Genomic DNA, 18,382 nt, shown 5'->3' with positions numbered 1-18,382 from the left:
TAGTGGTGAGTATGTGAGCACGAGGAGAAGATCACCGCTCCAGCTCTTTAGAGGATAAAACAGTGAGCAAAGGCCATTGTTTCTGTATCCTTATACTGCTGCATTTTATATTGTACATTACAAGCATATTTCAACAGTTTGCTGTCTTACTGTGTTGAGTATTGCTATTGTCAGTTGAAGAGTGGCATAAGTTATAAACTGCTTCTGTTTTTCTAACTAGATTTACATCAGTTAATGTTCCTTCCCCTTTCACTCCGTCCAATGGTTATTGGGTCCCTCAATGTTAGATCAGTTTACTACCTGTTCAACCTTTGTCATATTTGAGCTACTGAACTGTGTAGTTTTACTTAATATTCACCCCCTTATTAATCACACCTTCATGTCTAGGCTCTTTTTATACCAACAGCACACATCAAAAAAAATTTGCTCCTACTCATGATATTGTGCCTGTTATATTTTCCTGGCGTAATAGTTTAGTATTTAGATATTGTATTATATTATAACTATTTCTAAGTCTCAAGTTTTTTTTTTAAACTTTCACAGATCATGTGTAATTCAGATAAATCCTGGGAAGTATTACTAAGCCATATAATTGGTGAACTGTCGAAAGGAAAGCTTTACTGTGCAAGTGACACCGATCAAGTATCAATGGTATGTACATGAAAGTAACTGCACTGTATGAGCTTGCTACATTTGACATCTTCACAAGGTAAATTTTAATGACTACCCTCCACACTATTTTCAAAATATTGACCCTGTTGTATTGCTATTACATCAGTTGTCTGTTTCTTTAAATGAAAAAGAAGGCTGAGCTTGATCACTAAATCTGGAGAGCATAAGTTTTAGACCACCATATTGAAGTTGCTTAGTGCAGTTCTGGTCACAGAGGACAATGAAAACATTCAAATCTTGGAAGCGGTATAGAGAAGGGCCACAAAGCTGATCTCTGGTGTCAGACAACTTGGTTATGAGGAAGTGTTAGACGAACTTCTATTACACAGCCGAGGTAGGAGATTAGGCAGGATGTTATTGAGGTTTTTAAATGGAATAAAAATGGTTAATCCAAGGCATTATTTGATAAACTGGCTGTGTAGCACTCGGGGCATAGGTACAATTGGTAAATGCCAAGTTTAAGACTGGTATCAGGAAGTCCTACTTCTAATTAAAAAATGATCAATACCTGGCATAGTCTTCCAACTCGGATAATAGATGAAAAACTCTGCAGTCAATCAAGAGGCAGCTAAATGCTGCGATGGAGGATATCTTTCGATGAAAGGATGAGCTAAATGAATCAAATGGTTTCCACAGCTGTACGTATCTTTGTAATGCAAATCCAATGTCTTGCCTCAACTAACCTTCCTGGCATCCATTTCGACTGTCAATCGTGCGTGCTCTGTGTATTTGGCCTTCACAGTTTTGAAACTTGCATGTTGCCTTGATGTATCTGTTTCAGGTTTACTTTATCCCACTAAGTACCATATGTATCATCAGGGATGCATAAGAGGCCAGAATTGGAGAAACGCAGAGTTCTCGTGGGTTGTAGGGCTGTAGGTGATTACAGAGATGGTGAGGGGCAAGGTCATGGAGGGATTTGAACATGTGGATGAGAATTTGAAAATCACAGCATTACTGGACAGTGAACCAATGTACATCAGCGAGCACAAGGGTGATGGGTAAACAGGTGTGAGTTCATCATTTAGACAGTCCCTCGGAATCGAGGAAGACTTGCTTCCACTCTTAACATGAGTTCTTAGGTGGCTGTACAGTCCAATACGAGAACCACAGTCTCTGTCACAGGTGGGACAGATTGTCGTTGAGGGAAGGGGTGGGTGGGACTGGTTTGCAGCACGCTCTTTCCACTGCCGATGCTTGATTTCTGCATGCTCTTGTCGATGAGACTTGAGGTGCTCAGCGCCCTCCTGGATGCACTTCCTCCATTTAGGGCGGTCTTTGGCCAGGGACTCCCAGGTGTCAGTGGGGATATTGCACTTTATCAGGGAGGCTTTGAGGGTGTTCTTGTAACGTTTCCGCTGCCCACCTTTAGCTCATTTGCTATGAAGGAGTTCCAAGTAGAGCGCCTGCTTTGGGCGTCTCGTGTCTGGCATGCAAACTATGTGGCCTGCCCAGCGGAGCTGATCAAGCTTGGTCAGTGCTTCAATGCTGCGGATGTTGGCCTGGTCGAGGACGCTAACGTCGGTGCGTCTGTCCTCCCAGGGGACTTGCAGATCTTGCAGAGACATCGTTGGTGGTATTTCTCCAGCGACTTGAGATGTCTGCTGTACATGGTCCATGTTTCTGAGCCATACAGGAGGGCGGGTATTACGACGGTCCTGCAGACCATTTAGGATATGGGCAGCAGAGTTTTGGATGAGCTCAAGTTTATGCAGGGTGGAAGATGGGAGGCTGGAGGTAACAAAAGCATGGATGAGAGTTTCAGCAGCAGATGGGCTGAGATAGGGGCAGAGATGGGCATGGTTACGGACGATATTCGTAGTATTTTGCTGAATATATTGATCTGGAAGCTTTTATGTAACTGCTGAAGTAAGCTGCAAGATATTTGAGTCTGAGGGCAGCCAGTGTTAGTATTCTAGTTTCTTTTGAAGATAGAGATAAATATTGGTGCAACACATAAACTCAGTAAATATATCCTCGTTATCTCGTGTACGGGAAACAAAGTATCTTTTCCACCAATTAGGATACATTTAGCCCAGTCACAATGTTGAACTCAAGGCATCAACAGTTTACAACATCTGCACCCTACAAGTGACAAAAGCAAATGACTCAACTGCATAATAAATTCCATCCTGCTGCACTATTAAATAATTCCCACGTGGCATCAAAATGAGATATAAAGACCTAAGGGCTGAAATTGGCCCTTTCTGTAAGACAGGTGGCTGCAGAGGGGCTGCCATTTTGTAAATTGCCCTCTAGTTTTGGAGCGGTGTAGGGGACCACCCTGCATGTTTTCCCGCCGTGTCATGCACGCACCGACCCCTTAACGACCGGTGGCGACCCACTTTCTGAGATTGCCCCATGCGGAATTGTCCCGCGGGAGCGGCGCCACTGCCGGTTGGAGCTCCCGACAGCTTTTTCTGTCAGCATCCTTTTTGTGGCTGGGCAGTGCGGTCGCCGTTAAAGGAGAGGTGGTGCTGGCGGCGACTCCATTTTATTTTTTAATGTCGGCCGACTGCCAGGTCGGGCTGACAGTTATGCCCACGCGTTCGGCTGGGCTGCCAACCGGCAGCCTGGCACCCCCTCTTGGGTGCCAGGCCGCTGGCCCGTCCGAAACCCTCCCTGGTGGCCCAGTGTTTGCCACTAAAGTGGCTGCAGAGTTCGCGCTCCCCTTTAACTAAAAGGAAGGGACATTGTGACACGCCAGCGTGATGACTTCTTCAGCGCGGCGCTATTGACTTAGAGCGTCGGCCATTCCGACCCGCCTCCACTTCCGCCCTGCTAGTGCCAGCTACTCCGACCCGAATGCACTACCGCCCCTCTCCCCACACCAACACCGCTCTGACTGGAAAAATAAGCCAAAGAGCTTAAAATTGCCAGAATTGTCCACCCCATGCATTATTAAAGCGATATTAAAGACCAAAAAGGTAACCTGTGTCTTGAGGCAGAAGGTGTGGGTATGGTTCTTCATGAATATTTTGCATCTGTTTTCATAAGAGAATGACGATGCAGACATTGTAGTTAGGGAGGAAGAGTGTGAAATATTAGATGAGATAAACATAGTCAGAGAGGAAATATTAAGAGGTTTAGCATCTTTGAAAGTAGATAAATCACCAGACCCGGATGACATGTATCCCATGCTGTTGAGAGAAGCAAGGGAGGAAATTGCGAATGCACTGACCATTATTTTCCAATCCTATCTGGCTACAGGTATGGGACTGCAGGACTGCTAATGTTGTACCGTTGTTTAAAAAGGGAGAAAGGAAAACACCGAGTCATTACAGGCCAGTCAGCCTAACCTCGGTGGTGGGCAAATTATTGGAAGAAATTCTGAAGGACAGTATTAATCGTCATTTTGAAAGGCACAGATTAATCAAGGACAGTCAGCATGGATTTGTTAAGGGAAGGTTGTGTCTGACTAACTTGATTGCATTTTTTGAGGAGGTAACAAGTAGAGTTGATGAGGGTAGTGTATTTGATGTAGTCAGAGGAGACAGTGGGAAACAAAATGGAGACAAAAGCAAAAGACAGAAAGGAGATGAGTAAAAGTGGAGGGCAGAGAAACCCAAGGCAAAAAAAACAAAAAGGGCCGCTGTACAGCAAAATTCTAAAGGGTCAAAGTGTAATAAAAAGGCAAGCATGAAAGCTCGGGGCCTCAAGGCAAGGAGTATTCGGAACCCAGGAGAGGGCTCTGAGCTAGTTAGAGTGGGTAAGAGCTCAGATGAACAGGACCCCAAGAAAGAATGCAAAAGGCAGGAGGCAACAGAGCAGAGTAGCACTGGGGTAAGTGTAAACCACAAGGTGACAGGAAGGGACAATATGTATGAATATAAAGGGGCTGCAGGAGGGGTCAAAACTAAAAATCATGGTTTAAAAACTAGCATTAAAACACTCTACCTAAACGCACGCAGCATTCGAAATAAAGTAAATGAGTTGACGGCACAAATCATTACAAATGGGTATGATTTGGTGGTCATTACAGAAACGTGGTTGCAGGGGGGCCAAGACTGGGAATTAAACATACAGGGGTATCTGACAATTCGGAAAGATAGACAAGAAGGGAAAGGAGTTGGGGTAGCTCTGTTAATAAAGGATGATATCAGGGCAGTTGTGAGAGACGATATTGGCTCTAATGAACAAAATGTTGAATCATTGTGGGTGGAGATTAGAGATAGTAAGGGGAAAAAGTCACCGGTGGGCGTAGTTTATAGGCCCCCAAATAATAACTTCACGGTGGGGCGGGCAATCATCAAGGGAATAATGGAGACATGTGAAAAAGGAACGGCAGTAATCATGGGGGATTTTAACCTACATATCGATTGGTCAAATCAAATCGCACGGGGTAGCCTTGAGGAGGAATTCATAGAATGCATACGGGATTGTTTCTGAGAACAGTATGTTACAGAACCTACAAGGGAGCAAGCTATCTTAGATCTGGTCCTCTGTAATGAGACAGGAATAATAAACTATCTCCTAGTAAAAGATCCTCTCGGAATGAGTGATCACAGTATGGTTGAATTTATAATACAGATTGAGGGTGAGGAAGTAGTGTCTCAAACGAGCGTACTATGCTTAAACAAAGGGGACTACAGTGGGATGAGGGCAGAGTTGGCTAAAGTAGACTGGAAACACAGACTAAACGGTGGCACAATTGAGGAACAGTGGAGGACTTTTAAGGAGCTCTTTCATAGTGCTCAACAAAAATATATTCCAGTGAAAAAGAAGGGCGGTAAGAGAAGGGATAACCAGCCGTGGATAACCAAGGAAATAAGGGAGAGTATCAAATTAAAAACCAATGCGTATAAGGTGGCCAAGGTTAGTGGGAAAATAGAAGATTAGGAAAATTTTAAACGACAGCAAAGAATGACTAAGAAAGCAATAAAGAAAGGAAAGATAGATTACGAAAGTAAACATGCGCAAAACATAAAAACATATTAAAAGCTTTTACCGATATATAAAACGGAAAAGAGTGATTAAAGTAAATGTTGGTCCCTTAGAAGATGAGATGGGGGATTTAATAATGGGAAATGTGGAAATGGGTGAGACCTTAAACAATCATTTTGCTTCGGTCTTCACAGTGGAAGACACAAAAACCATGCCAAAAATTGCTGGTCACAGGAATGTGGGAAGGGAGGACCTTGAGATAATCACTATCACGAGGGGGGTAGTGCTGGACAGGCTAATGGGACTCAAGGTAGACAAGTCCCCTGGTCCGGATGAAATGCATCCCAGGGTATTAAAAGAGATGGCAGAAGTTATAGCAGATGCATTCATTATAATCTACCAAAGTTCTCTGGACTCTGGGGAGGTACCAGCGGATTGGAACGCAGCTAATGTAACGCCTCTGTTTAAAAAGCTTGAAGCTATCATTAAGGAAGTAATAGCGGGACATTAAATAGGAATGGTGCAATCAAGCAGACGCAACATGGATTCATGAAGGGGAAATCATGTTTAACTAATTTACTGGAATTCTTTGAGGATATAACGAGCATGGTGGATAGAGGTGTACCGATGGATGTGGTGTATTTAGATTTCCAAAAGGCATTCGATAAGGTGCCACACAAAAGGTTACTGCAGAAGATAAAGGTACGCGGAGTCAGAGGAAATGTATTAGCATGGATAGAGAATTGGCTGGCTAACAGAAAGCAGAGTCGGGATAAATGGGTCCTTTTCGGGTTGGAAATCGGTGGTTAGTGGTGTGCCACAGGGATCGGTGCTGGGACCACAACTGTTTACAATATACATAGATGACCTGGAAGAGGGGACAGAGTGTAGTGTAACAAAATTTGCAGATGACACAAAGATTAGTGGGGAAGCGGGTTGTGTAGAGAGGCTGCAAAGAGATTGAGATAGGTTAAGCGAATGGGCTTAGGTTTGGCAGATGGAATACAATGTCGGAAAATGTGAGGTCATCCACCTTGGAAAAAAAACAGTAAAAGGGAATATTATTTGAATGGGGATAAATTACAACATGCTGCGATGCAGAGGGACCTGGGGGTCCTTGTGCATGAATCCCAAAAAGTTAGTTTGCAGGTGCAACAGGTAATCAGGAAGGCGAATGTAATGTTGGCCTTCATTGCGAGAGGGATGGAGTACAAAAGCAGGGAGGTCCTGCTGCAACTGTATAGGGTATTGGTGAGAACGTACCTGGAGTACTGCATGTAGTTTTGGTCACCTTATTTAAGGAAGGATATATTAGCTTTGGAAGGGGTACAGAGACGATTCACTCGGCTGATTCCGGAGATGAGACGGTTACCTTATGATGATAGATTGAGCAGACTGGGTCTTTACTCGTTGGAGTTCAGAAGGATGAGGGGTGATCTTATAGAAACATTTAAAATAATGAAAGGGATAGACAAGATAGAGGCAAAAAGGTTGTTTCCACTGGTCAGGGAGACTAGAACTACGGGGCACAGCCTCAAAATACAGGGGAGCCAATTTAAAACCGAGTTGAGAAGGAATTTCTTCTCCCAGAGGGTTGTGAATCTGTGGAATTCTCTACCCAAGGAAGCAGTTGAGGCTAGCTCATTGAATGTATTCAAATCACAGATAGATAGATTTTTAACCAATAAGGGAATTGAGGGTTACGGGGAGCGGGCGGGTAAGTGGAGCTGAGTCCACGGCCAGATCAGCCATGGTCTTGTTGAATGGCGGAGCAGGCTCGAGGGGCTAGATGGCCTACTCCTGTTCCTAATTCTTATGTTCTTATGTCTACATGGATTTTAGCAAGGCTTTTAACAAGGTCCCATGTGGCAGATTGGTCAGAAAAGTAAAAGCCCATGGGATCCAAGGAAGTGGCAAGTTGGATCCAAAATTGGCTCCGTGGCAGGAAATAAAGGGTAATGGTCGACGATAGTTTTGTGACTGGAAGGTTGTTTCCAGTGGGGTTCTGCAGTGCTCGGCACGAGATCCCTTGCTTTTTGTGGTATATCTCAATGACCTGGACTTGAATGTTGGGGGGCATGATTAAGAAGTTTGCAGATGATACAAAAATTAACCATGTGGTTGACAGTGAGGAAGAAAACTGTAGACTGCAGGAAAAAAGAGTGATAGAGGCAGAAACCCTCATCACATTTTAAAAGTGCTTGTATGTGCATTTGAAGTGTCGTGGCCTACAAGGCAACAGACCAAGGGCTGGAAAGTGAGATTAGGCTGGATAGCTCTTTCTTGGCAGGCACAGACATGATGGGCCAAAAGGCCTCCTTCTGTGACGTAAATTTCTATGAATATCGTCAGTTGAATATTTTTTGAGTGTGTTCATGTTTATTTTATTGGTAATGGTTAACCATTTTAATATATTAGCCCGTGCAGTAAGTTGAGAACTTGAAAAAACAGTCTATCTTCTAAAATGTCAAACAATATAGAGTTCACTATTTTTAGTTTAATACTTTATGTTTTGCGTATGATGGCTACTCTAAAATTTGCATTATTGAAATATAAAAATGTTAATTAAAAAAATATCTTTAGCATCATAAAATTCTGCCATTCATTTAAAAATGACCTAATAATTCCTTTTGTTCTAAAAGATTTTGTTTTCTTTTTAACTCATCAGCTTAGTACCAGTGTCTGGTCTCCTCAGTCCATAGAATACAGTATCCAGCAGTTCTGTCTGCCTTTCCTCAGGACCACCAGCCTTCTTCAACACCACCTGTTTGGTGATGATCTTCCCAACTGTCAGGTATTTCAACCACACTAACTCCCAGTCAGTATGTGATGTGCTAGCATATTAACTAATCTTAATTTATATATATGTGTTGTGTTTTTTTTTATATATATATATATATATATACCAATAAGGTCCTTGGAAAAATCAGAACTCATTGATTATTTTTCCATATTCATTTATTTTACATTTAACTTTACATTTCTTGTAAGGAATAAATGTGAGATAAGCTTAATTGTAAGCTTTCTGATGACTCTATCGTTAAAGGCAGCAATTGACCAATGCACGCAGACTAGAAGGTAATTGGTTGAATTACCATTCTTGCTAAGTTAACTAGGCCATGAATATCTTCCGTGGGCATAACCCAGAACTTAAACCCACAAATGCGCCTATTCCCGTGCCAATTCTGCAGATGTCAAGTTACGCTCAAATTTTCTGTGAATCCCATTGGTACACGCCTAAGCGTAAAATGTACGGGAATCAGCGTAAACAATCGGGGCCCAAGGGAAAGACCAAACTCGCACCATATATTTCTTTAAATGTGAAAATTGAAGTTTTAACTCATTTAACCACCATTCATGTATATGCGGCACAGCATGTTTAAGAACCTGCAATCAGGGAAGCTTTTTAATTTTTTTATGTGATTTATACTTGTACCTTAAAAATACATTCAAAGAAATAGAAAATACAGTAAGGATAACTTTAAAAAATTGCTCAAAAATGTTAATAGAAAGACAGAAAAATAACTCTTTCCAGAGTTGGGCTTGAAAATCTTGTTAGAATTTGAAGAGAGTCTCTTGAGCAAACGCAATTGCTGGAAACGTGCATATAAGGCTCTGTAACTTGGGGGTAGGCCATTATTATGGTTCGAGATGCGTTTGAGCGTAGAGGTCGATAGTCTATCGTAAACGATCGAGGAGATTTGGGTGTATTATACTTGCACATGTAACTTGCTTATGTCCAAAATTCCGGTAACATAATTGATTTGCCCCCATGTTGCTCGTGGCTCTGGATGCAAATACACAGGAAATTCCAGGCCCTGGTCATCGACCTGAAACTTTAACTCTGTTTCTCTCTCCACAGCCTGACCTGCTGAGTATTTCCAGCATTTTGTTTTTATTTCAGATTTCCAGCATCCGCAGTATTTTGCTTTGGTATTGGTAGTATAAGTGATAGCTTCCCTCAGTGTTCCTGGATGGGAAAATTAAGCTGGGTTCCTGTTCCTGATTGCTCTCCAGTGAGCCCTGCTGGAAAGCACAAATGTGTAGACATTGTGTGAGAATATGAAGTAGTTCAGCTGTGGTGTCCTCGCACACCTCAGACATGAAAATCGCTACTTGGGCAAGGTACTGGAGTGAGGTCCAGCTCCTGTGAAACCATACCCAGCAGGAGTCAAAGCTTTCAGGCAGAAAATTAGTAATAAAACCTACTCAAAGATATTTCTGAAATCAATATGCAAGCATCAAAATGAGTGTATGAAGTTCACTTTAAAAAATAATAGGAGGTTCTCTGACAGTATTTATTAGTATATATATTTTGAGGTGTCCTACCCTGTGACTGCAGAATTCCATTTCTGGTGGGTTGAAACTGAACTTTTTCAATTTTGAGGCCAAATAATGTAGAAACTTTTAAGTTCTTGCAAATTGTAAACTGGCATTGCTGAATCTATTTCCTTGTGTTGGTACATAGTATGAAAAAAAAGTGAGACTAACTATTGTTGAAAATTATTTTTTTTCCCCTGAGAGAATTAGTTCAACTTTTAAAACTTGTCTGCCTGTAGTTTTACAAAACTCTGGCTTGGAAGATTGACTGGTTTCAGACTAGGGATGCTAGAGTTCTGCATTTCTTTGCAGTGGAGCAAAGAAAGTTGCCAATTCTCCAAAAAAGACCACTTTGAAGGGCTAATGTACCTCAAAAATATGTTAATACTGCATACTTTCAAGCTAATGTTTTCTTGTGTACTACATTGTTTTTCTAAGAATGGGTGCATAAACTGACATGTGTTTCCAGTTTGAGGAGTATGTTAACTGATTACAATAAAGTATAACTAGTTCTCCATGGAATTGTTCATAGAGGAAAATAAGCAAATTATGTTGTTCTTTCCCTGTAACTATGGCCCCAAGTTTCCACATGATTTGCTCCTGATTTTTAGGAGCAACTGGTGGAGAACGGAGTATCTTAGAAATCGCAATTCTCCACATTTAAGTTTTCTGCAGTTCTAGTCATGTAGAACAGTTTCACTTTGGAACAGAATTTTTTTTTCAAAAGGGGGCGTGTCCAGCCACTGACGCCTGATTTGAAAGTTTCCACAATGAAAACGTACTCCAAATTAACTTAGAATGGAGCAAGTGAAGATTTTTGTAGGCCTGAAAAAACCTTGTCTGCACATTAAAAAATCAGGCGCAGGTTACAAATTAGGCGTCCGGAACGAGGTAGGGGGAAGGGAAGTCATTAAATTCTATAATAAATCCTTAGTTATACTTATACAAATATTATACAAATAATTCCAACCTGAATAAAAATTTATAAGCAAAGAAAAGATTAAATAAACCATGTTCCTACCTGTGTGAAGGTGCTTCAGGCAGGGAGAAGGCTGCAGGAAGCCTCACAAGTTGAGGCAGCCGTTCCCGACGGCAGGGGGGCGGAGAGGAGGCAGTGAGAAGGCTGCAGGAAGCCTCAGAAGTTGAGGCAGCCATTCCCGTCGGGAAACGGCTGCCTCAACTTCTGAGGCATCCTGCAGCCTTCTCACTGCTGCAAGAAGCCTCAGTGCTGATCATGGAAGGGCAATATGGTTTTATTAAAAAATGTTAAAAATTGAACAGCTACAAAGAACTACAAAAATGGCCGAGTGCCAATGTTTCCTTCACACTGCGCGAACGCTCCAACGCGCACGCGCAGGGTTGCCGGCACGAAAAAAACTCATTTAAATGGTACCCGCCCCCTCCTACTTACAAAACTGGCGCGAGTGGTAGGCTCCGCCCCCCTGGGCGCCGCGCCAAGCTGACATCGAGCTGCAAAGCGCTCAAGAATAGCACGTTTTTTTTTCAGGCGCAAAAAACGGGCGCCCAGCTCGGAGGAGCGCCTGTTTTGCCGCGTGTGGAAACTTGGGGCCATTATGTGCTCAATTCCCACGTAATTCTTTTTTGCTTTTTCTGTATTTCTAAATATTTTCCATTCTTTTGTTATCCCTTTTATGTGTTTTTTCTCTTTCATTCTGCCTGAATTCAGCTCGCACTTTCTTTTATAATCATCTCTAAGTTTGGCATTCTTTTTCTCACTGCAGCCTCTCTATGTCCACTCATATATTTCTTACTTTCATTCACTATCTTTATTTCTCTCTTTCTTTCACTTTGTCTTTCTCTCTGTAGGTCTTTTTTTCCTCTAGTGTTTACATTCCACCGACCTTCAGAGTTGGGTGGGAACAGGGAAGCTGGCTATAGTCAGTGTTGAGTTGGGTAGAGATAGCTGCTGCACTTGGGTCAGGCAAGGTGAGTGGAGCTGGAGTACTGAAGTCAGGCATGGGAGAGAGCAGAAATGGAGTACTTAAGATGTGCCTGGGAGTAGAAAAAAACAAGGTCTGAAGTACTTGGGCGAACTTCGGTGGCAGGGAGCAGAGCCGCATAGGAAACACTCTGAGTGGCCCTGATAGACATAGAGCAGACCTAGAGTATGCTGGAAGGTTCTGGAAGGGAGCAAAGGCTAGACAAAGTGAGTAAAATACTGAGGGCAGATTAATGAAAGGGAAAGGGAGGGACGAAAATTATAATGACTGAAGAAGATTTGACCTTTTTTCTCAATGATCCAATTGATCTGTGCTGTCACGTGGCGAGCATGGACAATGTTGGGATCTGATTAGTGGGTTCACAGCTGTTTTCACGGAGCCAGAGATTAACTGGTAAATTTTAAAACTAGTACCAGTTCAGATTTTTTGCCTCAATCAGAATCCAATATTACTTTCTATTTAGCAGAATAGACATTCTAAATGGCAAGTATTGCAGGATCTGTTTATATAAATTAGAGAATTATAAATTGTTAATATTAGCTCGATCTTTGCTATATTGCAATTACACTCCTGGGGCCCAAGTTTCCACACGATAAAAAACGGGCGCCCCTCCGAGCTGGGCGCCCGTTTTTCGCGCCTAAAACGGCGCCGGAAAAAAAACTCTCGATTCTGGAGCGCCCTGCAGCTCCTTGTCTGTTTGGCGCGGAGCCTACACTCACGCCGATTTTGTAAGTGGGAGGGGGCGGGTACTATTTAAATTAGTTTTTTTCCTGCCGGCAACGCTGCGCGTGCGCGTTGGAGTGTTCGCGCACGCGCAGTGTGTAGAAACATTGGCACGCGGCCATTTTTGTAGTTCTTTGTAGCTGTTTAGTTTTTGAACATTTTTTAATAAAAGCACATTGCCATCAGCACTGAGAAGGCTGCAGGAAGCCTCAGAAAGTTGAGGCAGCCGTTTCCCGACGACCTCCCCCTTTTGCCGTCGGGAAATGGCTCCTCAATTTCTGAGGCTTCCTGCAGCCTTCTGTCTCCTTCCCCCCCCCCCCGCCCCCCCGTGTTCGGGAACGGCTGCCTCGTTTTGTGAGGCTTGCTGCAGCATTCTCCCTGGCTGAAGCACTTTCACACAGGTAGGAAGATGGTTTATTTAATCTTTTCTTTGCTTATAAATTTTTATTCAGGTTGGATTTATTTGTATAATATTTGTATAAGTATAAATAAGGATTTATTGTAGAATTTAATGACTTCCCCTCCCCCCCACTCGTTCTGGACGCCTAATTTGTAACCTGCGCCTGATTTTTTTAATGTGTCGAACAGGTTTTTTCAGTTCTACAAAAATCTTCACTTGCTCCATTCTAAGTTAGTTTGGAGTACGTTTTCACTGTGGAAAATTTCAAATCAGGCGTCAGTGAAGAAAAAATGCTGTTCCAAAGTGGAATTGTTCTACCTGACTAGAACTGCAGAAAAAAAAATGTGGAGAATTGCAATTTCTAAGATAGTCCGTTCTCCACCAGTTGCTCCGAAAAATCAGGCGCAAATCATGTGGAAACTTGGGCCCCTGGTGTTGAATAGGTACATTGCTATGTTAGCGAGAAAAAAATGATTATATGAACAGGAAATCTATAAAGCATAGTTAGGGCAAGTTGTAACATCATTCTACTATTAAGTTTGAATCTCATTTACGAGCCACTGTACAGCACTGGTACACATCTCGGAGCAGTAAGGGATGAATTATTGGATTCCATACCCTCAAAATCTAAAGCAAGAACCACCTCGTTCGTCAATGTCACAGCGTGCCTTTTGGAAAATTGACTGAAATAATCTGCTTGATGCATTAGTAGATTTATTGTAAATACTATGGATTCCTGGTAACAATAATTGCATTGAATTAGATATTACCAAGCTCAACAATTACTTTCTGCCAGCTTTTTGGCCATAACTGTTTCCAACTGTGTGTCTGTTTGTAAATCTCAAGTTGTCATATCTGAAATTTTTACATACACCCTCACCAAATTTGAAAATTAAGATCCAAGGTTTTATTGTTGCAAAACTACAATATCACCTGTGAACTGGACCAAGAAATTCTGTTAACAGCGAATATTCATAGATTTACACTATCTGATACATTAAACCTATTTCCACCTCAAATTGTCATCTAAAGGGTAAATTCTTAAAATAAGTGCTTACTCTTTAACTCTTACCTACCTTTTTCCCTTTTGAGTGATCTTCAAAAATATTTTTTCATTTTATACTACCATTACTTTTATAGTAATACTAAAATAATTTGAAAAAGTATGGATAATTTATATTTAAACGTTTTTACTAATCTTTTATGTAATTATGGAATACGTAAAGCACATCAAAATATTTTGTGAATAATTAGAGTGTCAATTGTCCTATTTGTCTACTCATTTTCCATTAGCAGTGCATCATCATCATCATGAAATCATGCTGCCATGAAACTGTCATGATGTTTGCACTTAATGACTGATGTCAGATTAATGTGTTTTATAGTTTATTGCCTCAGCAGTTTATTACAACAGATGGTCTGTGTAAAAATGACTTTTTTCCTCCTCATTTATAAGCGAACAGAAGAAGAATTTGGGATGCTTGCCAGCTATCTTGGGTTACTGCTGTCCTCTCTTCAGTCAAGTGATGAGGCCAATAGTTCCTCCTGCCTTGAATGGCCAGTAGCAGCTCTAGATATTATATCTCAGTGGTGCTCGGAAGTAATGACTTCTGCAGAGAGTCACTCAGAACAAGTAATGGTAAGATTAACTATTGTGCTTTTAACAGCATATCTACTTTGTAATATATTTCAGAAATGTTTGCTTTCATCTTTTGATTTTTATGCCATTTACTTGTGTGTCAGTTCCAGTTGAAAATCAGTTATTTTCCACTCAAGCTACCAGGCTGCAACCTTGTTATAATCTTCTGTTGGTACATAAGTGACTCCAGGGAGTTCAATTCTAAAGGGAGCACCAACCATTATTGTAAATGATGCTGTGTTTCCCAAGGAGGATGAGAGCAGCTGGTTAAGATAATTGCTGATCTCCATTTCTGAAGTCTTTGGGTCTAATGTAGCCCAGAGGAAGAAGAATGGGGGAGAGTGAAGAAGTGCTCACACAATGCTAGTGACGTGCAACTGTTGCTTGCTATTTCAGTTCTAATAGTATAATAAAATGTAGAAAGGAAAAATTGTAAAGTGAAAGTTTTGTTGATTATTTGGCATATGTATATCCCAATATGTTTTGTAACATGTATTCCTCCTTTCCAGTATCAGAGACATCAGAAATAGTACATTGTATTGTCTAAATTGAGTATTTAAATAAAGACCATCCTAACATCAACTCCCACATTCATTTGCAAATGTTTGGACAACTCTTCCCCTCTGCAGGTCTGGTTTTGACTTCTTTTATCATTACAGGTAGTATGCATACAGTGTCAAATGAATAAATATAGCTATTTAAGTATTGCCATTTTCAGCTGTGAGTTCAGCTAAGTAACTTTCCTGCTAAAATATGCATTAATATGAACTTTCCAGAAAAATGTGAAAAAAAAAGCTCCTGAAACATTGATCCTTTAGAGTCTATTAGATGAAGTTACTCAGAGCCAAGAAGTACATTGTCTTAGCATTCACAAGACAGTAAATCACTTGAGCATTGGTCACCCCAGTTTCAAAATCAATTGATGGAGGAGCTGCAGCAGGCAGTGAATAAAATCAGTGTTGATTGAGTAGTCCAAGAGGATTAGCTTGGCTTTCACATGGTGTGATGGGGGATGTATGAAAAGACGAGCACAACTGACATTTAAGTAAATGAAAGATCTTAACAGTTGGAGCAGTAGCAGATGCTGTATCAACATGAAAAGTGATGGCTGTGGAAGAACATATATTCTTTCAAGAAAATAGTTATAAAATGCTTCAATATGGGATGAGAATTGATTGCTTCAATATTAGAACAGAATATGCAGTCCATTTTGAGGAGCAAAATTCACAAACCATTAAATATAGCTGTTTCAAAGCTTTTCATTGTTACAACAAAAATGGTGCACTGGTTCATTTTAAACAATTTACATCACAACTAATTTGATTTTTTCATGTTAAAAAAAATTATAGGGGAAAGAAGTGAAGTTTGGATTCATCCAGTTTCAAGAAACCAACCAAGCCATCAAATCCTGAAATATTACCTCAACAGTCTCTTCTCCCTTCCCAAAGGCAGCTCCTCCTTGTAATCTGCCCCTACTCTCAGTGACATGCTGTCTCCCCGTAACCTCCTTTCCCAAGTTCACGTAATTCCTCTCCCTTTTCTCCTCAGTTGACACCAGCACGCTCCTCCCCATGTGAGTTCAGACACCTAGTCTTCCCTTTCTCAGTTGGACTCTTTATCTCCCCGCCTCTTGGCCTGTGCTGACATTTTCACTTCCTTACTCTTCCCCCCCCCACATCTCCAGTTTCTTGGGTCATATGTGAACAGCAGTGATGACCAAGTCTTGGCTTCCTAGATGACCATATCCAAGTAAACAAAAACAAACATGAAACATTAGCATCCAAGAGATCAAAGCACAAGCTGGAATTTTACACTCAGCACAGAGTGTGTGCTCCAGCTGGGTTCCAGTATATGGTATACTCCTCATTACCAATGCCTGTAATATATTGGCTGTTCTAAAATAAACTTAAGTGCCTGCATAGTTGGGGCACCACCTGCCAAATGCTTTAATACTGTGCAAAATACAATAGTCTATTTTTGTTGATGTTTGCCATGTCAGCTGTGGCTCAGTAGGTAGCACCCTTGCCTCTGAGTCAGAAGGTTGTGGGTTCAAGACCCATTCCAGGAACTTGAGCACATAAATCTAGGCTGACATTCCAGTGCAGTACTGAGGGAGTGCTGCACTATCGAAGGTGCCGTTTTTTGGATGAGACGTTAAGTCGCGGCCCTGTCTGCTTTCTCAGGTGGACGTAAAAGATCCCATGGCACTATTTCGAAGAAGAGCAGGGGAGTTATCCCTGCTGTCCTGGCCAATATTTATCCCTCAGTCAACATCACTAAACAGATTACCTGATCATTATCACATTGCTGTTTGTGGGAGCTTACTGTGCGCAAATTGGCTGCCGCATTTCCTACATTACAACAGTGACTACACTCAAAGTACTTCATTGGCTGTAAAGTGCTTTGAGATGTCCGGTGGTCATGAAAAGGGTAAGATATAAGAAAAAAAGAAAGACATGGATTTATATAGCGCCTTTCACAACCACCGGATGTCTCAAAGCGCTTTACAGCCAATGAAGTACTTTTGGAGTGTAGTCACTGTTGTAATGTAGAAAACGCAAGATAAAAGCAAGTCTTTCATTATGATTTTTGCATAAATTATTTGTAACTTAAATATTACATTGTGGTTTGCCAACATTACCTCAGTTTCAATGTACCCACAAGGTATGTTCTATGCCCCACATTATTCAGAACAAGATAGGTGAGTATAGCAAGCCTAAAAAATCTAACCATACCTTGGGCCCAAGTTTCCCCCCCTGTAAGGTGCGCCGACTTTCTAGACTAAAAAGGGCGCCGAAAAGTTACCTTCCAATTCTCCCCGCTCCTCAGGACATCTTCGGCCTCGGCATGGCGCACCACATCCAGTGGAGGGGCGGAGCCAGGTCCTGGCGCTGAAAACAGTGCCGGGACGTCTGCACATGTGCGCGAGAGTATGTAGCTCCTCGCCCCCAGTGCGTCCTGCAGCCTGAGAGGGACCCAATGCTCGCATTTGCCGACCCTATCCCTGGCCGAGTGGTCAGATGAAGGTAGGTCTTCTAGCCCAGGATTCCTTTCCTACTTCTTTTGAAGCTGACTGCCCCTTTTCTTGTAAGCAACATAAGTAATCGGCTCAGAAGCCATTGATTTCAACATCCTCTGCAAATATTGTAGCGCTGCTCATCGGGTCCCTGGGCAGGCCAGCCCAGCTTGCCAGTCTCGGTCTTGATGTGTGCGCAAATGCGGCAGAGGAGTTTTCGGTCAGCTACGCTGGGAGTGGGTGGGATCGCCTGAGCTTTGCCCAGAGCCACTGTTGACACCTGTCCGCCCGCCATTTGCACTGCGGAGAGCCAGTGCTCCACTACTTCACATTCCACGGCTCACAGTTACCAATACTCTGCGCCGAGCGCCATCCACCTGCACCCTTAACTCTATCTGTGAGTTCGCCTGGCTGCCTGTCTGCTGGTGAGTTTTCCCGCCCCTATCTCAGGCCAAGTGGCCTCCCGGCCCCTCGACTTCCCCAGCCCAGTATGAAGGTAGGACTTAAGTTTTATTTTTTATTGATTTACTTTTTAATTATTATTGATGGTTTTTATGCTTAATGAATGTTGTTGAGAAGGTGTTTAGTGCTCTCACTTCCCTTCTCCCCCCCCCACCCCCCCATCTCTGCCTACCTGCGCTGATTTCTTAATTCACCGCAAGGTTTTTCTGAGCGGACACAAGTGGCCTCATACGCTGGCCTAAGTTAGTTTGGAGTAATTTTTAGCTGGCTAAACTTGCTTAAATGGCCAAAACAGGCGTAAGTGG

The 18,382-nt window shown here is 42.1% G+C and overlaps 1 protein-coding gene across 7 annotated transcripts in view; it reads left to right on the top strand.

The window, feature by feature from the left end:
- The window catches only part of ubr3 (ubiquitin protein ligase E3 component n-recognin 3), a 439,870-nt gene that overhangs the window by 397,297 nt on the left and 24,191 nt on the right, over positions 1-18,382 (top strand). For all 7 annotated transcript variants that reach the window (XM_070875678.1, XM_070875676.1, XM_070875681.1 and 4 more), the window contains 3 exons: positions 544-651; positions 8,225-8,350; positions 14,417-14,599. In XM_070875678.1, the coding sequence (XP_070731779.1) occupies positions 544-651; positions 8,225-8,350; positions 14,417-14,599 (417 nt within the window). The remainder of the gene's footprint in view (positions 1-543; positions 652-8,224; positions 8,351-14,416; positions 14,600-18,382) is intronic.

The sequence above is a fragment of the Pristiophorus japonicus genome, chromosome 3, assembly GCF_044704955.1.
Source record: "Pristiophorus japonicus isolate sPriJap1 chromosome 3, sPriJap1.hap1, whole genome shotgun sequence".
Classification (NCBI taxonomy): Eukaryota; Metazoa; Chordata; class Chondrichthyes; family Pristiophoridae; genus Pristiophorus; species Pristiophorus japonicus.
Note: the sequence above shows the minus strand (reverse complement) of the source record. Positions and strands in the feature narration are given on the sequence as shown.